This window comes from Equus caballus, chromosome 27 (assembly GCF_041296265.1).
Source record: "Equus caballus isolate H_3958 breed thoroughbred chromosome 27, TB-T2T, whole genome shotgun sequence".
Classification (NCBI taxonomy): domain Eukaryota; kingdom Metazoa; phylum Chordata; class Mammalia; order Perissodactyla; family Equidae; genus Equus; species Equus caballus.
Genome location: NC_091710.1, coordinates 42295762 through 42321130, shown reverse-complemented (window position 1 = coordinate 42321130; position 25369 = coordinate 42295762). Strand labels below are relative to the sequence as shown.

General features: G+C 38.6%; 1 protein-coding gene and 1 long non-coding RNA gene across 10 annotated transcripts in view; one reads left to right on the top strand and one right to left on the bottom strand.

Moving 5' to 3' along the window:
* Positions 1-10152, top strand: part of LOC138921057 (uncharacterized) — a 28614-nt gene extending 18462 nt beyond the window's left edge. The window contains exons 2-3 of the long non-coding RNA XR_011433313.1: positions 4041-4107; positions 9533-10152. This is a non-coding gene — a long non-coding RNA (uncharacterized lncRNA). The remainder of the gene's footprint in view (positions 1-4040; positions 4108-9532) is intronic.
* PDLIM3 (PDZ and LIM domain 3) overlaps positions 4490-25369 on the bottom strand; it is a 31609-nt gene continuing 10729 nt past the window's right edge. The window contains exons 3-9 of one of the 9 annotated variants that reach the window (XR_011433302.1): positions 25102-25186; positions 16604-16671; positions 11538-11801; positions 9575-9699; positions 7577-7688; positions 5383-6306; positions 4490-5297 (exon numbers count right to left, since the gene is read on the bottom strand). Coding sequence is in view for 3 of the 9 variants with exons in the window: in XM_023630752.2 (XP_023486520.1) it covers positions 6117-6306; positions 7577-7688; positions 9575-9699; positions 11538-11801; positions 16604-16671; positions 25102-25186 (844 nt within the window). In the remaining 6 variants the exon portion in view is untranslated. Of the gene's footprint in view, positions 5298-5328; positions 6307-7576; positions 7689-9574; positions 9700-11537; positions 11802-16603; positions 16672-17039; positions 17228-25101; positions 25187-25369 lie in introns of those variants that run through there. The other 8 variants (XR_011433303.1, XR_011433304.1, XR_011433305.1 and 5 more) reach the window with 8 other exon arrangements.

Here is a 25369-nt window from a genome sequence, read left to right as displayed (position 1 = left end):
ATAGTTTGTTAGGGGCTTACTTACACATTACTTAATGGGAAACGTGTTTGGTATTTTTATACAAATTATCTTAATTCTTACAACAATCCTGTGAGGTAGGGATTATGATCCTAATTTCCTGGTTGATAAAACCAAGGTCTGGAGAGATTTCATGATTTCTCCATATCTTACAGCTAGACGAGAGTAGAGCTCCATTTCAATTTATTTTTGTAACCACCAAGCTCTAATACTTGGAGTGAGTTATACTGAAGTGAAATCTAGGAGATAATTTTTGCAAAGCTTACTGAGGGCTTTGTCATCCCATGAAAGCCTTCTACTCATCCTACTAAAAGCTATTAAACCTCTTGTGCAGAAATAATGCAAAGCAGCATAGTGAGGTGGTCGAGAGCATGGATTCTACAGCAGACCACCCAGGGTCAAATTCTGGCTCCACCATCCACTACAGGAGCAACCTGCAATAACCTCTTTGTGTTTCGGTTTCCTCATCTGTAAGATGGGAAGAAACAGAGGGCCTGCCTCAGAGGGCTGCCGTGAAGATCGAATGAGTTAACACATGTGAAGCGCTCAGAATCGTGCTTGGGACACAGTAAGAGCTGTGTAAGTGTCGGCTGTTGCTATTATTTCAGCAATGATCAAGCATTTTTCAGAAAAGGAATTTCATATGAAACATCGAAACAAGGAGGAAGATTTCTACTCAGGTTGTTTCTTTTGATCCTAACCATTTCTTATCTTGGGAATCTATCTATTTAACAGATTAGTGACAAATACATATTTATATTAATAGTGTCCTTGTTTTAAAATAACAGCTTTATTGAGGTATTCTGCACACGCCACGTAATTCACCCATTTGAAGCGCAATTCGGTGGTTTGTAGTCTATTCACAGAGCTGTGCAAGCGGAATTAATGACTTCAGTCTAGAAGAGGCTGAGACTACTACCTCGAAATTTACTCAAGCCTATCAACACCCACTCACCCTCATAAACTTCACAAACAGAGCGCTTATCATCTGACCTTAGTGCCTTGTTCCAGAGAAAGTGCCTTCCCCATCGCTTCGGCCTCTGTCAGAGGGAGCATGACTCTAGCTCATCTCTACAGAATGGAAACCTTCCCAGGTTCAAAGAGACTGTTGTCCCTGTCTTCTTCATGCCCATTACTCGATTCCTCAAGTTCTCTTTCCAACTTATTTTTCTCTGTCTGGAATTCCTACCATTGAAGACATTCTTTTAGATTAAAAGACTGTTTCCAGAACAAAGCACAACAAATATTCGACATGAATGGGGCAGTAGAAAATTATCAGTAATTGTTAGCATGAATTAGTCTATTTGATTAGCTGGCAGAGCAAGCATTCATCAGAGGGACTGGGATGAAGGACAGGCATATTCATGAAGAGGAGTGAAAAGGTTTCCAGCGCTGAGCAGTGTTCTGGAAGGGTCATGGTTGGGGGCTTTGGGAATCAGACAGCGGCAACTGGAGCCCAGAGGCCTGAGAGGGCAGACTGAGTGACCTGTGCACCTAGGGCGTGATGGTACCTACAGCAGGCTCTTGCCGGTGACATTGGTTGCCTAACCTCGGTGCTTCTGTGAACCACAGGTGTGTGCACACGTTAGCACATACACGTTTGATGGGTAATACACATGCCTGTGTTTTTCATCTCCTACACTTCAGAAAAGGAGATAGAATGGGATTTGGGCCTCATGAGAGGGAGTTCTCACACTCACAATGTAGTTGTGCTCTTGGTGCAGAAATAATAACTTGTGCATACTCTATCACCAGATGAATAATTCAGTATATAAATGAATGGACTAATTTTCATTCTCAAATAAGTATTTGGCACTTTATATAATCTTAATTTAATATGTATTTATGCTCATTACTTATTATAGGGGTAGGAACTAGGTTTTAGGAGAAGATATCATATTTTTCTTTGAATAATGGATAATGGAATTGTGCTTTGGGTTTTCATAAATTACGACATGCTGAGGTGCCTTATTTGTAGAGAAAGGAAAGCATGTTGTTAGGCATTCCTGTGTGCTTAGACCAAGTTTTCAGATTATTAAAAAGCTAATGGTAATGTCTAATATTATGTTCTTCTGAAATGAATGATTGATAATATTACTAAAAAGTATGAAAGAAAGTGATAAGCAACCACTTCTTATAGGCGCTTTGTTTTAAAATTAATCATATGGGGGCCGGCCCTGTGGCGCAGTGGTTAAGTTCGCACGTTCTGCTTCTCGGCAGCCCGGGGTTTGCTGGTTCTGATCCCGGGTGCAGACATGGCACTGCTTGGCAAGCCAGGCTGTGGTAGGCATCCCACATATAAAGTAGAGGAAGATGGGCACGGATGTTAGCTCAGGGCCAGTCTTTCTCAGCAAAAACAGGAGGATTGGCGGTAGTTAGCTCAGGGCTAATCTTCCTCAAAAAAAAAAGAATTAATCATATGAAGCATTCTAATTAGCTTAAAATGTCAATTTGTAAATACAGAAGAAAGTATTCAAAAAGCCATTTTGTAATGCCTAGTATTCAACATCTCTTCTCTGGTAGATTCTCAAATAAAAATTTACTGAGCGCTCTCCAAAATGAGTAGAGATTTGAGAGAATTATCTTGAAATAGTCAGATAGATCAGGTAAATGGTTTATTTACTTGTATTATCTGAATACCCTCATTCTTTCTTGAATCATCTTTTTTATGCTTAAGTTTAAGATGGCACAGCATAAATAATAAAAGAACATTAGGCCATGATGACATGATAATAAAGAATAATGGTTATAGGCAGCAGTTTCCAGGAACTGAAATCAAATCTGTTCAAAAGACAGCTTGACCAAATTCTGCAGCTGAAGTTGTTACTATAAGACCCCCAAAGCTCCATTCTGCTTATCTAGGGATGTTCTGTGTTGGACAAACTTTAGTTTATTTTATGTTGAGATGACTAAACTTTGTGCGTCACATTAACCGTTAAGCTTCACTCTGCTTACACAGGTGCACAAATATGTGATAACTAGGACTGTTTTTCATTCAATCAATCTTCCTATCAGTAAAGAGTATAGCAACTCTATCCTATGTTTACTCTGAAAAAACAGCAGTTTACTTAATCACGAGTCCAAAGTTCATAGATGGCCAATTCTTCATCATGGATAGTTTCATTGATCATTATCAGCTTTAATAAGCTTATAAATCTAAACACAGTGGCTAATCTGTTTTCTAAGAAAATATGTTATTCCATGAGCTAAATCAAAACTGGATGGCATTCTTTGCTCATGGCATGAATTCCTATATAGAATCTGTTGTGAAGTCATGATTGAAGGACAAAATACTAGCATAGGGGAAAATATTGCTTTCTCATTTGTTTACTTTTTGTTTGTTTTAATTCCTTTCCATTTCAACATTGCTATTTTCACTCTTTATATATTTTAAAGCGATTTTCATATTGCATTTATTTCTATTTATTAATTTTGTAGTTAATTCCCCTACATGTTTACATTTCTAGATTTAATTGTTGGAGTAATTTTTATTACAAATAGTGAACATGCAATTTTAGGGCATCCTTCACAACTTAGTCACATGGTCACAATGATCTGATTTACACCATGTCTCTCCTCAATTTCAGGATAGAACTATACTACTTTTTCTGGTGAGGAACGTTGGCCCTGAGCTAACATCTGTGCAAGTCTTCCTCTATTTTGTATGTAGGATGCCACCACAGCATGGCTTGATGAGCAGTGTATATAGGTCTGTGTCCGGGATCCGAACTTGCAAACCCTTGGCTGCTGAAGCAGAGCATGCGAACTTAACCACTTTACCACCAGGCCAGCCCCTATATTACATTTTTTTAACTAAGACTACTTTTTATTTACTCATTATTAAACATCTGAACTTAAGCAGTTCATTATGTACTCTATTACATATAAAATATATGAAACATAATTTTAAGGAAAATACTGTTTGATGTCTACCATACAATGTACACTAATGTACAATATAATGTCTAATGTGCGCTTTTCTCATGAGTCTTTCATTCTTACTTAATGTAACCTCTTTTCAGGATGGTACACGTACCCTGAACTGTGCTTCCTGATGCTGCTTCAGAGATGCTATTTCACCTCCTCCAGGTAATAACCTAGCAGCATTCCCCTGGGAAGTGCCAGGTGCGTGTGAGAGTATGGGGGCCGAGAGGGGACACCTCTGGGGATGAAGAGCTTCTCAAACAGCTTCTCCTGGATCCTCCTTAGAGTAATTCCACCCTTATCCCTATAGTCCAGAAATGCCTGGTGCTGTCAATTCCCATGCCTTTTCAAGATTCTGGAGGGTAAACTGGGTTGGTTTTCAGTTTTCTCCACTGATTCTTTAGATTTTAACTTTCTCAGGTTTTCTAAATCAGTTACCATTCATTTGCTCTCTAGCTTCCAAACTTTTAAGTTTATATCCTTCCCAGCAAAAAATGTTTTAAAATAACATCTGAACAAAGAATGTGATGTATTTTGGGTGCATTCATTTCTTTGATCTCTAAGTTTCTTATTGATTTTATTTGCATAGCTCTGTTAATGAATCTATGTTTCGGTGCAGGGGTTCCAGTTGCAATCTCAAATGCCTGTAGGGGCCAGGCAGGTGTTCTGGCTCCTCTCATTGGACTGAAATCCTAGACAGGTCACGGTCAGAAATAATTAAAGTTTGGGAGAATCCCAGAGCATTACAACCTGGGCCTTATTTTCCATTTGGGACAACACAAGAACACTACTAACTCCAGGCCCATGGGCAGCAGTGGCAGTAGGGTAGAGATGACTTTGTGACATGGTGGCGAGATAGAGGGCCTAGACAGTCCCTACCTCCCACCCTGCTGGTTCCCCATGGTTTGTACTTCGAGGGAACAGTTGCAGAAGTTCTCATGTGTCCCCAGTGAGGAGCATGGGAAGTAGGTAAGACATGCAAGTCACGGGCATTGCCATGGGGCCATCATAGTGAGAGGCAAGGGGACAAAGCAGTGCCAGGGGCCAGATGGAGTCCATGTCTGAGATGCCAAGCATCCCTGACTCCAGGGAAGGCTAAGCTCCACACCTTTGGAGGTGGTGGTAGAGCTGGGGTTGTTGGCTGGTCCCAACTATGTCGAGACAACAAACCATGGATTCCAGCAGTGGATACAAGCAGGGCCCCCGGAGACCAGCAGTCTCTCCCTTCCTCAGGAGGTCCAGGAACCTGTCTCCTCTTGGAGACGCCATCTTGGGAAGGAGGAGGAGGCGATAGTGAACCTTGAGCACAAAGAAACAGGCTTGATGGAGTCTGGACCTTGAATTCAACTAAATATCTGAAAGAGATATTTCAAATGAAAGAGACTATTTCAAAGCAAAAGAAACTTTTAATTTTTTTTAAACTGAAAGAGACTGAATTACCTTTAACTGGCAAATTTCAATGCTCCTCCTATCGGCAGAAATGGTGGGCTCATGAGAAAGAATACATGAGTTATAAAAACTAAAGAAGCCACATTTTTCTTAAAATACCTGAGTTGTTAGAATACATGTTAAGATATGATTGGGCCCTCTTGCTGGAATGTTGATTTTATCTGCATTCATTGAGTGCCACTTCATCAGGTATTTTAAAAACGCTTTATGTATTTATTACGTATGTTGCATCTAGTGGTATAATTGTTTGAGTATGAAACTAGAGAAATCCAGGGTATTTCTCCCTGCCATGCACTATAACAGTTAAAAAAGACTGCAGGTTGTGTTAGAATACGAGATTGTCATTTGGTATTTACTACAATTGCAAAATCAACTTGTTAAGGAAAAACAATTAGACTCCCCCAAATATCTCGATGTTCTGGTGTTTGATGGTCGTAATATAAATGTAAATTGTGGAGTATGACATACAAAAAAAATTATCGCTTTAAATGTCATTAAGTTATTGCTAGCCCCAAAGAGAAAAAAATTGCAAAAATAGCTGAATGTATGTTCCTGTGACTGCAGGCATTTGCTTTCCATTCCTTTTACCTCTGAACACAATAAGATAAACGTCTAAAAGTCTAGATTTGGAGCCAACAGTTTGCTATACTTTTGCGCAAAGCCATTAACGTCGTCCCGTGCAGCGTGCGTGGGTGAGTGAGGGGGTGCTCCCGTCTGCATAAGACTTAAGCCCGGGGATAAAGGGTGACTGTGTCGTAGCCCTCTGGGGGCCTCGTGCGGGCTCGCGCATGCGTTTCGCAGTACAGCTCCCCCTCCACGAAGAAGTAGCCCTTTTGTTTGAGGTTGAGGTTGCAATCAGCACACACGAAGCACTCGGGATGCCGGTACTTATCCCGGGCCTTCACAACGGCACCCCTGGGGAGGAAAAGGAGAGCCAGTGAAAAACACAAAGCCAAAAAACTTGATACAAAGGGAGACACTACAGAGAAGGCAGGAGTTATGCGTTTCACGTTCAGGAAACAGCAGCCTCCAGCTGTAAAACCGGGCACAGCTGGAAAACTGATGTAATTGTCAGGGAGATCCAAGACCACCATAATAAGCCGTCAGGCGTTTCTCTCTGATGTTGACGTGTGACTATTTTTCAAACAGACCCGTTGATATAAAAATTAGAGAATTTTACAACATGATCTTTCCCCATAGTTTCTTTGAAGAAGGGAGACAAGATACAGATAAGACAAATACTTCTGCAAAGGGTTCTGATTTTAACCACAGGGTTCTGTCTGCACAACTATAAGTCCCTCCAGTTGGTTTCTACCTTGGTGGTCTAGCCTCTACTCTATGGAGCACAGAGAAGACAGATTAAAGAGCAGAGATGGAATTTGCACCAGGTAGATGGACTCGCCTCCACTGTCAAAGCAGTTTACTCCACCTGAGGAGCAAGAATTGCTTTGGTAACATCATGAACTATCATATTTTATGAGGTCTTCTCTGCTCCCCAGTGCCCTGTCCTGTTTATTTCTCTCTGTCTCATATTCCGCTCTTTGTTCCAACTGGGCTTGTCTCCCACTGCCCTCCTGGGCTTTATCCTGATAACTGGACAGATGAGGCCTCAGTGTGTGAGCTAATGATGGAGGAACAGAAGAAAGGGATGGGAAAAGTAGCTCGTAGGGCATTTGCAGTGGAGGGGCTGAAATGATCTGGTCCACTTGAATGTTTGAACTAGGAAGTGGGGGCTATTCAAACAGAGAGGGCCTTGAAATGGAAGCTGACTGTATTTTTAAAAATTATGTTTCAATATTTGTGCAATTTAAGAAACTGGGTAAAGAGAATGTGTTTTAATTAACAACCTGATGCCTCCTGTATTTTGTTTCCCTGTGTTTATATAGAAAAGGAAATACTCAAGGACTATACATTAACAAAGGGAGGGCTTTTTGAAGTCAAGTTATGAATCTTGGAAATGACTTTTTTAATATACTTCTGGGGCAATCTTTTAAAAATGAGATTATATCTGAAATTATAAGTCAAGACTGCCAACTCACATTCTATGCCAATTTTAGGGTACATCTAAGGAATTCTGGTCAAAATCTGCTAAAGGTGGCAGACGTTGTATTTCAAGTCAATGAAACGAAATAGAGACAGGATATCAAGACTTAGAGTGAATTCCTGGGTTAAAAATGAAACTTACACAATGCCACTCCCACATTTGTCACAGAACGGCATCTTTTGTGTGCTGCCAGCACCACCGTGGACTTTTGTAACTGGAGCTCTCACACTCCGAGTTCCAGCAGGACGGTCATCTGAAAAAGAAAGTGTTTCCATTTATGGCCAGGAACAGCTGGCTGCGGTCTGTACTCTGCTTCTATTTTAAGGTGTGCACTTTAACCTGAGGAATTCTGAAGTTGCACCCGTACTATCATTTCAAAACAAGCAGGACCAGTTCAAGCGTAATTTGTTCTGAAACAGAGCCTTCCAAAACAGAATTAATTAAAAGTTTTTGTTGTTGTTGTTGTTGTAGGGAGCTGTTACAAAAATGCTCAAGGGAGCAGAGAACATTTTGCACTTTTGTTGTTATGGTAAAATATACATAAAATAAAATTGACCATGTCAACCACTTTTAGGTGTGCAATTTAGCGGCATTAAGTACTTCACATTGTTGTGAAACCATCACCTATATCCATTTCCAGAACTTTATCATCATCCTAAAGAGAAACTCCATCCCCATGAGACAGTAACTCCCCATTCCTTTCTCCTCTCAGACCCTGCCAACCTCAGTTCTACTCTCTGTCTCTCTGACTTACCCATTCTATATTTCTCATGTAAGTGGAATCATACAATATTTGTCTTTTTGTGTCTGGCTTGTTTCACTTAGCATGATGTCTTCAAGGTTCATACGTGTTGGAGCATGCATCAGAATTTCCTTCCTTTTTAAGGCTAAATAATATTCCATCGTGTGCACGTACCACATTTTGTTTATCTATTTATCTATGGATAGACATTTGGGCTGTTTCCGCCTTTTAGTTATTGTGGATAACGTTGCTATGAACATTGGTGTACAGTATCCGTTTGAGTCCCAGCTTTCAATTCTTTTAAGTGTGCTGGATCACACGGTAAGTCTATGTTTAACTTTTTGAGGAACTGCCATATTGTTTTCCACAGTGACTGTACCATTTTATGTTCCCATCAACAATGCACAAGGGTTCCCATTTCTCTACATCCACGTCCTCACCAACACTTATTCTACTTTTTTTTTTTTGGTGAGGAAGATTCATCCTGAGCTAACATCCGTTACCAATCTTCCTCTTTCTTCGCTTGAAGAAGATCAGCCTTGAGCTAACATCTGTGCCAGTCTTCCTCTATTTTTTGTACGTGGGATCCCTCCACAGCATGGCTGATGAGTAGAGTAGGTCCATGCCTGGGATCTGAACCTGTGAACCTGGGCCACCAAAGTGGAGTGCATGGAAATTTAACCAATTGGCAACACAGCCAGCCTCTATTATCCGTTTTTTTGATAATAGCCATCCTACTGGGGCATTTTACATTTTTGTGCAACTTTTAAAGGCCAATATATTTGGGGGGAGGGGTGGAAAAATTGGTAAAAGTATGAGCTCAGAAGACAGCAGGAGTGGACTGGAGACCCAGCTCTGCTTCTTACAGGATGTGTGACTTTGTATAAATCCACCCCCTCTATGCCTCAGTTTCTCATTTGTTAAATAGGGAAAATAATAGCTCCTCACCTCACAGAGTCATTGTGACGATTAAATGATCACGTGTGCAAAGTACTTAGCACAGGATTTGCAACATAGGAATGGTTTAGTATGGTGTTATTTTTAAATTTTGATGATGACGATACCCTGGAGGGTGGGGGAGGCTGAGAAATTTTGCAATATCCACTTAAAACTCTACTTTAAAATTTATGAGCTGAGCTAGCCCTTGACTACTGTGGATAGAACTTATCTTTGGTGCTCTTTTAACCACCAAGCTGGTAGCTACTTGGATACGTCCTGGAAGCTCCTTTCCTAAACCAGGTACGACCCAAATCCTTGTGAGCAAAGATTCATTTGATTACAGCTTAAAATCACCACTTTTTAGACCTTCCTTCTCAGTATGTTTGCTGTCCTCCCCTCCCCGACCCTTCCCACAGCCTCTGGCAGTGCTGTTTCTGCAGACGTTCACGGCTGCTCACCATCATTAACGAGTTCCTGGAGCACTCTGAAGGAGCCTGACTGGCGAGGCTGAGTGGGTTCATCCCGATTGTCATGGAGCATCCGGTACACGTCTGACTGGGGGGGCACCGAGGCAACAGGTTCACTGAAACAAGATGGCGGGCGAGGCAGTGTCAGAAGAGTTATGAGGCACCAGGTGTGCAAGAAGCCACAAGACATCAATAAGCAGTAATCACTATATTTACAGCTACTCTTCTGTTCTTTCAAGTTAATCTCTATTATAGTCAGAAACATAAATTAAATTCACATGGGTTGCCTTAAAAATACCATGAATTCACCCGGGGATCACATCAGCACTTCTCCATTTGGCAAAATACTTTGGAGGGCAATTAAAACGTGATTGTTAGGAAATAGTAACTTTAAAAAATAACACTTGTGTCTGATGGATATACAATTATCAGGTGAACCAAATTAACTTTTCTCAGAAAAAAGACAACATACACATGAGAGAAAGTGCAGGAGTGAGCCCCGTTTGATTATTCTCAGTCATAAAGTTGTCAATAAAATTCAGATTCATTTCTGATATTAAGCTAAACGTATACGGTTTAATTTTGTTTTTAAGGTTAATTGGCTCTGTTAACTCCTGGGAACAACCAAGATATTTTGCTTGTAAACTGAGAAAATTCAACTCGTCAGTGTTTGAAAGCACATTAATGTAGAAACTTTCACATATACCTCAGTTATATTGACTACACTATATTTTCTAAATAGCCACATGATAATTCATTTACCACAATGACAGCAGCTTTATTTTAGTAAACTTTCTACAAGTATATTCATAATGAGCTATTAAAAAAAAGCCATAATAAGACTACATGTCAGGCACTAAAAGTTTTATTATTTTATGCCATTTAGTTACATTATCTATAAAAGATAGTTGCTATTTGCACACACTTTTTATTATCTATATCATATTTGGAATAATTATCTTATCTATCTGCAATTACTTGCAAGGTGGCTTTGAAATTCATCATGCTGTTATTTCATTGTATTCATCCCGAGAGATATCTTTGAGATATTGTTACACAGCACTCTTAAGCATTATAATACATTAATTTATACAAAGTGGTTCTGTAATATTGAAAGATGTAATAAGATTTTATCTTATAATGAATCTTTTTAATTGAAAACGCTCGATGGCAAAAGTACTTTGAACAAATATTCATACTAAAGAAGAAATTTGTCAAAATAGAGAGTGATGGAAATTAGGTATCTACATTAATAGCTTGAGGTATTCACTTATTAAGCCCTTATTCATGGCAAAAAACTTTAAATGGAAAAATAATTACCTCTTCACAAGATGCCATTAGAAGAGAGAAAAAGTATCTCTTTTAAAACTCCTCTGAACGTATAATCCGTTTCCCAAGTTTTGACCCCCAAAGGGGAGGCAGTAATGCTAGATTATAAATCACTTTGTTTTTTGGGTTTTATTTGGTGAGAAAGATTGGCCCTGAGCTAACATCTGTGCCAATCTTCCTCTATTTTTTTTTCATATATGGGACGCCACCACAGCATGGCTTGATGAACAGTGTGTAGGTCCATGACCAGGATCGGAACTCATGAACTGGGGCTGCCGAAGCGGAGCACACTGAACTTAACCACCATGCCACTGGGCTGGCCCCTATAAATCACTTTTGAGAAATATTGTACCAGACATTTGTAAAGTACATTGTAGCTTTTCAAAAGACATATACACTTTGTCCTTCCATGATTTCATTTTATTGCAATCTGTCACATAAAGCTCTACTTAGTTAATTTTTCAAGTCACCTTTATCATTAGGCAATAAACCCTTAGCGTTTTTTTCTTTAAAGCTTTTCACATAGCTTCCTTTCAATTAAGACATATGTTAAAAGACATCAGTAAAGTTCACACTGCCCATGTGTTTAGTTAACATGCCCATGGTTCAAAAAGACTCATATTACCTCATTGAGGGTGCTTCCCCTAGAGCTGTTGAAACCTGACCCTGAAGTGTTTCCATAATATTGTCATCTGAGTACAACTGCATAGGTGTATTAAACTGTGCATGTACAATCTTCACACCAGGAAGTTCCATTTCCAAAGGAATGTTAGGGGCCATCTTAGCAGCAACTTTCAAGTCACCTGGGCAAATAGTACTAAGAGTACTGACAGAAGAAGGGGTGCTACGTCCACTGCCACCGTCAATACCGGACGGAGTACTGCATCCACTGTGTTAATGACCACGTCACACAGAGGTGACACAGGAACCAGAAAATCCAGACAGAACACAGAAAACAAGTACAGAGAGGTTAGAAGGAATTGAAGACAAAAAGTAAGAGGTGAATTCAATCAAATTAAAACTTAATGTTTATTTTTGCCTAGGATTTATTTTAAAGAGGGAAGATGTTTAAAAATTCATTATGGAAAACAGTTTAACAAAATTAAAAGGGACTGGTGATGCTGCATTTTTTGGCTCTCTTTTCCCAGGCGGTATGTAAGTTGAGGGTTGCAGGTAGAAAGAGTTGTATATAAACAAGTAGAGAAGATGCGACTGTCATCACTTTTTAAAAACAGGCCAAATATGCTAAACTCAACAGTATCCCAGACAAACGATGCAGGGAAATCACATTGGCTGGACATCCTTTCACATTTCCGAGATGCAATATTTAAAATGAAAACATTAGTGAATGATCCTTCACTAATAGTAACTGAATATGCAGCCTGAAGATCCAAATATTTAGACGCAACATTTCAAAGTAAGAAGTATGTTTTAGAAATGCAGTTGAGTTTTAATGAAATAATAATTGGCCACTTGTAGGTTATGTGATGGAGACTATGTTTTAAGACTATTTTGCCGATGTTTAATTGTTACTATTTTAGCTTTTTCTATTTTCATTCTTTAATTTTGTGAAGAATACACTTTAAGAAATTGTTCCGTGATTTAATACATGCTCTAGAAACAGCCAATAAATGCTTGTCATCTTGAAATTAATGATTAGAGGACAAATAAGGGGATTCTGGATGCTACTAAGGGCTAAGATATATTTCTTTAATACGTAGCTATTTCATGTAAAATTTGGGGAGCACACATATATTTCCATGCATATTTCTCATTTTCTTTTAAAGCCAAGTTGAGGGGACATATTACACACGTCAGAAAGGCCAGTCATGCAATTTGAAAGACAACTAGGGAGAGCTCATGTTCTCTAGAAAGCTGGATAGGCAACTAGTCACTGATATGACAATGACTAAAAAGTCAGTTTTCCATGTGCATTTTAAGTGCATATGAGAAATGTATTTTACAAGAAAATGGAATATACTGAGGTTTTTTTTTTTTTAAAGCACAGTCATTTAAGACAAAGCCAAAAGAAATATTAGTATTAATGTTAACATCTATCATGCCCGTCAGTTAATGCTGCTATCAACTCAAGACAGAGAATAATTTGTATAGCGTGTTTATCTCAAAGTCAGTATTCTCTTAGGGTTCAAGTATGCCCCCATATCTGCACTTACTCTCTACAGCTGCTAATGCTAACCTCAGCCACACAGAGAGAGCAAAACCCAAAGGATATTGGACATTGATTTTGTTGGCTTCATCAATGTTGCACCCTGATTAATCTGGACAACTCAAGTCACTAAATGGGTTTTTAAAATTTTTCTGTCTTGTGTTATCCAGTTCAACCATCTGCACAGCCTAAACGAAGCAGGTAAATATAGACTTGCTCCTTCACTTCCCGGCTGTTGAGAACCCGTTTAAAACTCAATCTGTAAGTTGGTTGATTGCACACAAAAATGTCAAGTGGCTTATTCCCCATTTTCATAGGCTCAACTCTATGCTGGCTCTGGAAATTGACTTAAGTTGGTAAAAGAATAGAGGTAAAATTTCTATTATAGTGCAGCTTAGGCAGGATGATATCGATTTAGCCTAAGTATAGTGAAGCTTATTAAATTGCAATTTAGGGATTTGAAACACTGAGTTAAATCTTGGGAGACTGGGGCTAAATAATGAATTTTTTCAACAAGCATTGATAACCACTCTGACCTTTTGTAGGCCATGCACAGTGCTAGAAGGTAGCCAGATAAACCATGGTCAGTTCAGAACTTACAGACATACCTTATTTTATAGTTGCAGTTAGTAATCTTTTTCTGTTATTAGTGTTCTTGTAGACATGCATGTTTGTGTATCTAAGTTTAAGCGAAGACTGTGTCTTCTGTTTCCTACTTTATCATTCTGTTTAGGGACCATGTCTATTGAATGGATAGGAAATAAATCCTAAGCTAACAAGAATTGTTTTTTTATAAATTTTTGGGACAACTTTTAAAAATCTCTCGAACTGATGCTTTAAATGAAATAGTTTTCACAGACTCCAGTCACTGTGGATAGCATCGTGGGTCACCATGACCTATTTCTGTGACTTGGAAAGGTAAGTACTAATGAGATTTCTTGAGGTTGGCTTAGTGACTTGGCAAGACCACCTGTAAGGTTGATGATACACTCAGTTACTTTGGCTGGATAGACAGAGGCAGAGGACTAAATTCCCTGGTGTGTGTACAGAATTTTGGGGACATGCCTTTGGAAGTCACTTTCCATAAATCACTCCCAGGATTGTATTTTATCATTTGAGTCTATAAATTACCTTGTACATATTTTTAATTATAGCTTTGGCTTTAAAAATTTACCTAACTGCATATGAAAATACTGGTCTTTTAATATGCTTTGGTTGTAATGAAATAATTAAAAGAACATAACTAATAGTAAGACTCCAAGGAGATTAACATATTAATAACTTAGCATCTCCAACTTACTTCTGATTAAAAAGTTGTTCATTAATGGTGTAGGTATAACGTGGTATGTAGCCACTCAAAATTCCACCTTGATGAAGAATCATTTGGTAAGAACAAGAAATTCAGAAGCTAGAGCAAATAGTGAGGGGGGCACAGGAAGAAGGGAAAGATAGTAGAGGCAATTCTTTAAGATTTGTATACTGGTATGTGTTTTTTGAGCAAATCCTCTCATCCCTGTTTCTCTTCTCCCCTCTTCCAAATTCAGCTATACTGAAAGGCATCTTACAATGACAAAATTAGGAGTTGCTTGTCAGTATCACCATGTTTGAATTAAAATGAAAATATAAAAGAAGGGCCTTATATACCTGAGTCTGACTTTCCCTCAATTTTTATATAACTGTGTTCTTGGTCTTTAGCAAAGGCAAGATACATGTTCCTCTAATCTACCATTTTATTGGCGCCTCCTGAAGTCCTATAGCTCATGTTGGTGAACCGACACTTACGCCAACCTCAAAAGAATGCAAGCATGTTAATTTTACTCTGCTTCTTTAGGAAGTTGTATATATATTTATTCAACAGTAAAGCAGCATTTTAACTTTCAATCTGGTGTTGTTATGTTATTGGGAGTGGGGCTGGGAAGCTGTTGAATGTAGAGAAATAGGGAAAAGATGCAGAGGAAGATGGAATGGGAATAAGGGAAAAAAACAGAAGTAAAAAAGAATGGTGCAGAGTTGCAAGTATGAGGGAGGGATGATAGCTCCTGGTTCCTCTTGCACTCAGGAAACATTATTAGGTATTCTTTGGATTTTGTTCCTTTAGCTAATGAACATTTATTGAGCATTTACTCTGTCCCAGCCTCATTCTCGGTGCTGGGGATATAAGGTGCTTACAGATAAGTGAGGGAAGATGTGTTTGGTGGTCTTTGCCTTTTTAGCATCTTTCTCCTGCTCTTCCACTGCATTGCTTTCTCCGGGTGTAATAACACAAAATTGTCAGGCTTATTTTGAGGTAATCCTCTGGCCCCAACTCTAGCTTATGGAAAAGTCTGCACTTGGAAATCATATGTCAAATGTTGACTGACCATCTACAGCAGGCTTCATAAACTCAGACGTCCCCAGGGCTAGGAGGGTCACACATATATGAAAATGGGCCAGGTATCATATGCTTAGGAGTGATGGCATTTTGACTAGATGGAGAGTAGATGTTCCATCCTAAGGCACTTAAGTTCAGTTTTGTAAAACAACAGGAGAGTTAAACAAAACATTATCTGTGAATTGAATCCACCCATGAGCAAATAGTTTGGGACACCTGATGTAGATCATTATTCAGTGATCCTAACCTGGTAGGATCAATCCAGCCTAACCACTGACTTCCTTCCCTTGGGCTGACTGATGTAGCTGAGGTCCGGGGAATGGGTTTGAGGTTTCCTGAAGTCGCTATTTCCAGAGGTGGCAATACAGGGCATTAATTTCTTCCCCCTTAGGTTGGAGTTCAATTTCTAGACACGATATTTGAAGAGGCTCATCCGAAGATGATCTGTCTCTCTGATTGACAGACGACAATGAAGAGCTTGCTCATTATTATTCCAATGTGTACACAGTACTCCCTGAGGGCAACAATGTATCTCCCTTCCTCCCAACTCTTTCTTGACATTTATTTTCCCCCAAGTAAACAAGTTCCTTTTCAAGTGGCCTCTCTTCCTTTGCGAGTATCTCTAAGAATGCAAATTAATTTTTATGTACGGGCTAGAATGAGTGGGGTTACCCTGTGGGCTCTGACAGCACAGCAAGAAGCAGGTGCTGAGGACCATCAGAGTCTGCCAACACATGTAAAGCGACACCAGCATTCCCACGGGTGCCCCACCTGCTTCCTTACTCCTGACTCAAGGCTGGTTTCCATTTCTGTGCCCGCTGGCCGGGCCTCCCTGACCTGGGACGGGGTGCGTCTGCCTGCCTCAAAGGTCACTGTGTTCTGCATGGGATCCTCCGAGTAGCAGGGGTATTAGTTATAAATATATGTGCTGATTGCATAACATTTCACACCTCTATAGTCTTGTCAATATTTACTCTCAGAAATAGAGGTTAGTTGGCTACTCTCCTAAGCGAGTTTGTTTCTTTTGCTTTTGAAACAAGCTTCAAAATGAGAAAAGTCACTCCAAACACATAAAAGTTACTTTTCCTGGTGATTAGTAAGGATTTATTAAAGAAGCATGCACTCCAAACTTCACAATCTCAAAGTTTAGGACCTGCTTCGGCCTGGGATTATGAAAGGTTTGGGCCGAATATTGTGCTTGTGTTCAAAGTAGTTCACATCCTGTAAAAACAAAGGGTTAAAAAGTCCCTCAGTGGAAGATGAATATACGTTTTTAGATAAAATTAAGGGAATGGTAATTGTACAGAGGGGATTATTTATCACCAAAGATCGATATGACTAACAAGGGCGAGAATGGAACCAGAGCCATTTCTTCGTTATAACCATCTATTCACTAAATGCTCAGGAGCTGGCGGGTTGGACTCTAGAACATTAGAACCATGTTCTAGATGCCGGTCTTTAAAATAAGAATCTGATAGTGCCTTCCGGAAAGTAAAAACGAAACAGCAAGAGCTGGACTTTCGAAAGGAAAAGAAATCGTCACATCACTGTTAAGAACACGGTGGTCGGAAACCGAGTCTGATACTTACTGTTGAGGTGAACTAGGAATGAGACCCCGCAGCTGTCCGTGAAGTGCGTCTTGTATATTGCTAGTTGAATAGAGCCCAATTGGTGAGTTATAGGAAGCGCTCACTACCTGTCTTTTGTCATCAATGTTTGCTGCTGCAACAAAAGGCTGGGCCCTTCTGTTGTGGGCGGTACCAATGGGTTTGAACTCCTGTACAATGGCAGACAAAATACACAGAGCCACAGAATGCACAACAAAGCCGTTAATGAGCAAACCAACAGCATCGCTTTTGTTAATCAAGGCCTCTTAACCCACTATGAGATTAATGGCAAGGTTAAAGAAGGAGTTAGGTATAAACCTTTCTATGTTTTCCTTCCGTGAAATTTACATGTGCTATATTCTCCCACCAAATGTTAAGGTGCAAAGGAATTGACTGTATTTAAAATATTGTAAAATAATTCAAAAATTCTATCTTTTGTCTGCCCCCTGCTGTCTTCTACATCTATAACTTTTAAGAAATTCTCATATGCCTTGCTTGAATACAGAAATTTTGTGGCAGAAAGGAGATTTCTGGCTTAGAAAAATGATTGTACTTAACATTTTTTAAAGTAGAACTTACATAGGCTTTCTCTTCTATTAGTATCTTAAAATTTCCTCCATTTTAGGAAATGGAGGAATAGAACAGAAAGGGAGTGAGCATTTATGAATAACTACACTGAATCATTTTAACTAATCCAAGGAAAAATTCTATTTTTTCTTCGTACCTACAACAGAAAAACAAATTCTTAATTTGGCTTAGGTTATAACCTTAAATGTAGAAAAAAGAATAAGAATTAAAAGACTTTTTTCTTATGAAAGCAGAAATAACATTTCTAGAACCCCTCCCCCATTTATTTTTGTGATGATTTCATGTTTGCGTTTAAAGAACTCTTTATGTTTACTCTAGTCTCAGAAACACTAAAGTCAGTAATGCAGAGAGAGCTAATGTATTTGATTCACAAAAGGATTTTCACTTTATTGCTTTGGGACAAGGACCAAACATCAGAGTTCTGAATTCTGAGTTTGAAATATGCCTGAGTGATCTGAAGCTTTCTATTATTGTTATTTATTTATTATTGTTTTAGAAGTGATAGCAATGTGTTTAGTGAGTGCCTCTGGGTCATCATTTTTTTCTTTGAGGAAGATTGGCCCTGATCTAACATCTGTTGCCAATCTTCCTCTTTTCGCTTGAGGAAGATTGTCGCTGAGCTAACATCTGTGCCAATCCTCCTCCATTTTGTATGTGGGATGCCGCCACAGCATGGCTTGATGAGCGGTGTGTAGGTCCACACCTGGGATCTGAACCTATGAATCCCAGGCTGCCAAAGCAGAGGATGAGAACTTAACCACTATGCCACCTGGCCAGCCCCTATATTATTATTTTTTAACGTAGGATCAGATGTTTTCCAATTTTTACATTGATTTATAATTTTGTAAAGTCATTCTATATGTTTTTTCTTCTAAGCAACAGAAGAAAACCAAAAGGGAACACTAAAACACACACGAGCTGATTCTCTTTCCAAATCTTTTCATTTGGCAGAATTAGTAAGATAACTCTTTACAGCAATATTTTCGCTTGCACATTCACAACTTCATTTACTTTTGTGAACGTGCCACCAGTGTTTCACACAGATTTCAAATAGTACAAACATTTATGATTGTTTGAAATGGTATTGGAAAGAGACTGTTTTTATTAAAAAAATAAAAACATCCTGCAATATCCTTGCTCAGGTCTTTTTGACAGTTTTGTCATTAGAGATGAGTAAGTTGTGGGATGGTGCTTTTTTGTTAGAAAAGAGACTGACTCCCTTTCTCAGGGGTGGAACCAGAGCTTCGCTTAGAGACTCTCGTGCCTGAGAACACCAACAATTTCCTGGGGTCCAAGCAGCAAAATGCTTTCTTCTGGTTCTCCAGAGCAGGCAGTCCCCACATATACTCCCTATTCCACCATCTAGGCCTATTGGCGAAGCCCTCTTTTTTTTTTTTTTTTTTTAAATAGTTATGAGAAAGCAAATGATGTGTAGCTTCAAATACTAGCCTACTGAGTGTTTCACTCCAGCTCCTCAAGTCTCAGGGTACCTGAAAACCTGCGATGTGGTAAAGAGCAGCTTTTCTCTCATCGCCCTTAACAGTGTGTTTTAACAGCTTCCAGAACTTGAAAAGAAGGTCTGAGTTGAACACAATAGCTTATGCTTCTAGAGTGTGATTGAATTGACCAATTTTTTTCCTCCAGAATAATGGCTCACTGCCTAGGGGTTGGTTGTGTGATAATACCGTTGCTGATATTAGACAGCAGCATGACTCAAACCACCAAATGTGGCTTTCGAAAAATGCTAAATCCCGGAACATGCGAAAATGTGTGTAGTCAAACATTTATAAAGAGGTACAATCAGATTGTTTTGGCTGATTTAATAATGAGTTTGGATTGGCTGTGTTATATGATTAACTATTATAATTAGCCATTATTATGGCATGAAAAAAGTGAACTGGAAATAATTATAAATAATGACAACAGCCATGATTCAAGCCTTTGTTGACCTTTTTGATATGAAAGAAGACAGAAAACTAATTGCCTAATTTAGTTTTGATGGATTATAAACCTCTAAGGCTAATTATAAGAGTGAATCAGGCAGGACTGAAGAACTCAAGTTTTGTGGAACTTAGCTTTTTTTTTAATAAAAAAACCAAAGTATGATATGCCTTAAACATCTTGATAAATAGAATTGAATTTACAAAAATTAACATAATATGATGGCTTTATGGGAAAAAAATCTCTGCCCTTATTTCTTCTTAGTCTTAAAATGGTAAATAAACATGGATGGTGATTGTCCTGTGAATGAGGCAACTTCTTTGAAAATATTTGTCCACTATAATCTCTAGTAGAACTTCCAAATAGCAGCACACAAGTTAATTAGCTCCAAGCTTTTTCTTTGCCATTTTCAGTTTTGGTTATATATTGCAAAGATCACAAATGTGTAATTTGTTAAAAAGAAAAAAATAAAACCCTCTATTTTCTACTCAGATCATAAAAGGAAATGTTTTGAATACAGGCTTCAAACATTTGTATTTAGGCTTTGCAAAGCATTAGTTTATGGGCTGCTAGAGTCATTCCAAAAAGCACGATGAAGTGTATACACCAACGGTAAACGAAAACTTTAAGTATGGCACAGAGAGGCAACATTCTGTCCAAGACTTACATCATTGCTGATGGTCAAACAGCATCAAAAGACAAAACCAATTAGCAGTTTGCTATTCCACTTTTATTCCTTTTTATTTTTTCCTGGAAAATCATTAGTAACTGAAAATACCAGCCAAAAATTTATATAGTAGTTAATACAGTCCAGCTCTTGTGTTTATTCTACCCAGACAAAAGCATCCAAACGATTCTTATCTCTTAAGGAATTCAATACGTCATCATTGCAATTAATTACACTTTCAAATATTATTTTTAAGTGTTAGGAGCTTGTCTTAAGGAATAATATTTTGAATTAATGAAATGCTAGAGGTGCCAGAGTAAAAGCTAAGGAACTTGACAGAGATCTACTGACATTGGGAGAATGCAGCTCTGCACAGCAATCCCCCAAGCCCTTGGCATGACCTCAGCCAGGACGGCATTCAAAGCCAGTTCACCTTCAATTTCTTACTTGGAGAAATTGTCCACAGAATGAGATTCAGTCCAAGAACTGAGGCAATTACCAGCTCCAACAGAAATCACATGTTTGATAATATACATATATAGCTCTTTATTTTTAAGAAAAAATAGTTATGAAGTTATGGAAATAAACATATCAAGTGATCATATATTTGATCAAGCCACACTGAGTAAACGATTCTATTTTATCACGTTTGGAATTTATGAACAATCGCTGCCCCCACTTAACCCCCCCTGCTATGCTCATTCCTTGAATGCAAAATAAAGTCACTCTTATAATTATTTCTTCTTTAGTGATCTGTTTCAAGTGTTTCCCCTATCTCATTGGGGCAGAATTTGGGCAAATGGGGATTAAGAGCTTGTTTTGTGTAGGCTGCCTTCCAGTTATGGAAACATTGTAGAATAAAATTGTATTATGAAAATATAAGCAGCTTCAACCCGTAGCTCACTTGACTGTGCATGTAGTACATCTTTATGATGAAATGTTCTATGCAAGGAGGCAATCATTTATATGGAAAAGGAAATAGCTATCTTTTCATTTAGAAGGAACCATTTTTATTTCTGAAAAGCATCTTTCCTGTATTGTGAAAGCTACATTATAATTTTGAGTTGTTCAATTAACATTAAACAAAGATGAGGATAATGTTTCGTTTGAGAATGTAAGCTTTGAAAAAGGACAAAGAACTCTAACAACATACCTGAAGTCTGGAGCAATGCTTTGTATAGAAAAGCACCTATGTCTGCTCATAGGCCACGTTCAAGATTGTATGGAAGAGGTTTATTCAGTGGCTGGGGTTGATCTAAACAACCCCTAAACTTCCTTTTAAGCCTAAGATTTGAGTCTAAATTCATAAAAACAAAATTTAACTATTTAATAATAGCATACAAAAAGGAAAAAAAAGCTAGATATTAAAATTTTGTAAAATCAATTATTACTATAACTGGATGAGACAAAGTCCCCCAAACTAAACCTATGCACAGGGAAAAAGACCAGAAATAAATACACTAACAGTTTATTATTTGTGGCTGGGCTTGGATGGTAGGAGATAGTGGAGTTTTTTTTCAATGAATATATATTACTTTTAAAGTGAAAAAGAATATTTTATTCTAATAGCAAAGGTCACAACTTACAACAGAAGTTTGGCTTGGGTTGAGAAACGAGAACTCAAAGATTGTATTGCCCCACGGCATTTTGCCGTTCGTCTACAATGGCGTGTTAAAGCATGATATATTAAGGGCATTCTATTCTCAGACTGACACACTTCTGTTGTCCAGAAAGTTGCTTTATTTGCAGAGTTCTCATTTGGGGGGAAAAAAGAGGCATCTCTTTGCATAGCTTTGTGTTAATTAAAAAAAAATACAAGAAGAATACAAACATAACCACTATTTAGCTTTTCTTTAATTTCATTCTACAAGTTAAATTCACTGCTTGTTTTTAATCACTGCTTTTTGTTCTGGTTTATGCCATAGGATTTTCAGATAGCAGAGGCTGGGCTGAAATGTAGCTATTTGGTGCAGGGAATGTCTGTCCTGAAGTGCCAAGTTACATGGACTGGTCATGCAGAAATCTGGCCTGAGGATGATGGGGAGTAGGAATCCTCTGGTCCTTTAGGGGAAGAACCGAAATGATTCTTATCTCTGAGCCCTTCAAACACCAGCCTCTTGGAGAGGGTGCCGGTGAGAATTGGTCATGATTCAAACTAAAGGAATGTTCAAAGGCTCCATCTGCCTGGCTTCTGAGGCCCTTAACCCAATCTTCACCTTTTTTTTTTTTTTTTTAACCTATTTCATTCTTTATCTTTTCCCCATTTGTAATATAAATATCCATATTGTCTAAACCCAAAATTTAGGACACATGGGCTAATACATGATTGACAAGAGGCCACAGTATTTAAAATTAGCATTATCTTTTAAAATCCAATTCTTGGAATAACCATAGTCATAAATTAATACTCATAGATTTACACAAGGGGCCTTTTAAGAGGTCCTTAAACTCTGATTCTGGAGAGACATAGCAAAACACAAGAACCCATCTTGGTGTAAGCTCCCCTTGTGCTTAGTAAATTCTGGCTGGGTCACCCACATGAGAGTGTGGGTGCTGCAATAGGATCAGGGATCATTGGGGATTTAGTACTTTGGTCAAATCTGTCTAATTGCCCCATATCTTAGCATCTCCTATTGATGAAATTGGATTTTAAAAATTTGGAGAAATTTTGAATGGAAAAACAATTTGCAAAAGGGGGCAGTCCAATTTTGGATGTGTACTGTATACAGAAAAGGAAATTGAGAATTCTATCCAGTTTGTCCTGGTGATAATAAGAGATTGGTGGTCAATAAATGCATGTATGTGAGCCTTAAATTTTCTTTCTTTTTTTTTTTTAAAGCACCACATGATCTCTTTTTCTCATGTGTTGCCTCTAAGTGATGAGTTGATGAGGGTGGAGGAAGCGGTTGGGCTGGGGCATTACTATGAAAGGCTATCTACAAGTGACAGCTCTTGCTCAAGAACTCAGTGTTTTCTTCTTGCTATCTTTTCTTCTACCAAAGAAAATGTTCATTAGAGGCATTATTATTCCCCAACACACCTCAGCTGCCACAGGAAGCTGCCATCGACATTCAGATCTCTTCTCACCACATTTATTACCCTGTCTCGTCCATTTTATCTTTTACTCATTCACCCTGAAGAGCAGAGCTCTTACCTGACCAAAATTTCCCTCTAAACTTTCACAATCACTTTTCCATGGGACAGCAGGGGGTGGTGTCAGAACGCCAGTTGGAGAATTGGTTCCCAGGATTGGTCCTGGGCAACGTTAGAAAATGCTGTTTATCTTTAGGCCCTCCAGTTCCTTTCATTGATTTGTCAGCTATTTATTGAGTGCCTGCTGTTGTGCTATGCCTGGGAGACTCAGAGGAAAGAGAACAGACACACCATTCCCGCCTTCGCGAATATTCCATATCCTGCTCGTTCTCTTTGGGGCCTGTTTTCTCCTCCTTTGCTCTTAGTGGTTTTTAGGCTCAGGCTCTTCCTTCCCTACAGTTAAAAGTCTGGGACAAGGACCTATTGAACTCATTTTCTGTACAGATTAAACTACTCAGGATGTTTCTTCTCCTGGGGGCGTTGTATTTTAACTGAAAATAAAGTTTCCATCCAAAGTAATTTGTAATAACCCTTGTAACAGCAATGAGGAAGGCGTCCCAGGTATCTAGGAAGCCCCATCACATAGGCAGCTTCCTCTCTCACTGACAAAGGCCGGGAGGCTTTCTGATCACAGCCTGGTGGGAGGGGGGGTACCATCTTTACAATAATGAGAGCCCCCATTCAATGAGCAATCTAATGTGCCAAGTTCTTTTTTAATATTATTTAATTTAAATCTTTGAGGAGCCCTATGAGATACATGCACATATGGTACTTTACATGTATTTTATCAAAAAGAAAATGGTGGCTCACGGAGACAAGTGGAAAACTTGGACAAAATTCAGGAGCTGACGATCCTGAAAAGGGAAACACTGCTGAAGCATAAATTACAAGTAGGTTTTCAGTTCAGTTTCATTAGATATATATAAAAACGACACTTTGGGAATAGCTAATCAGTTTAGTAGGAATACTTGTTTAAAAAGGGGTATTCAATTTATGTCTGTCTCTCTAATCTTGGGAAGCATCTGCCTAAACAGAGGTTCTAAAGTTACTTTCTTGATTACATTTTTCCATACAGTACAATTGAGGGTTGGTGTAATTTCAGTTTTTTGGAGCTTTTGAAAGGAGACTAGTCAGATAAGCATCCGATTATTAGATTAATTTAGCTCTTGAGATAGAGCTGCCTCAAGGGGAAAATCCTTTGTCTTTTGGAATTCAGCTGCACGGGCTGAATATCCCCATAATTACATAATGCAAAACTCTTTCTGTAGAGTAAACTTAATTACAGAATGCCAGAATTGAGAATTAAAGAAGGATGTAAAATAAGATCTGGCTGAAGACCTCAAGGGATTGGAGTTCACAATAACTAGTAGATTAGAGACACCTGTTTCAAATGGTCCACCCTATTTATGTTTTGCTTTGTTTTAACATCTTAAACTTCTTGGATTACCTCATGGTCATTTGGCAGAAGTCCATCATAAGAAAATATGGATTATTTGTAGATATAGCCAAATTTTTCCTGATGAGAACATATTTGTCTTTTAACAAGATGTTTGCCTAGGCATACTTCTCTTTTCTTGATAAAAGAAAGAAGACATGGATAACATAAATCAATCTCAGAGAGCCAGGGCAGACAACTGGGTCATCATCAGGTAGCTTATTCCAAGTTTTTAGATGTGTCATTTCTTCCTCCTGGAAGGCATCCACATCACTTAAAAGGAAATGCAATGTGAATATCATTTACTCGAAAATTCATACCTGTGGTTCTGATTCTAAGTTGATTTTGAAAGGATGAGCCTTCCCATCTTCAGTTACCTGTGGAGACCACAAGCGAGTGTCTGCCCTGTAAATAAAATAAAGTTCATAAATTCCAAATTCTAATGGAGCTTCCACTGTTAGCATACTTTAATTTCCTGTAATGTTTGTGAGACACTATCAACCCTTGCTAATTTAAGCAAAAGCAATATTCTTTGCTCATTACTCTTTATTCTCCCAAGCAATTAGTCTTACATTTTTAGTGTACTTC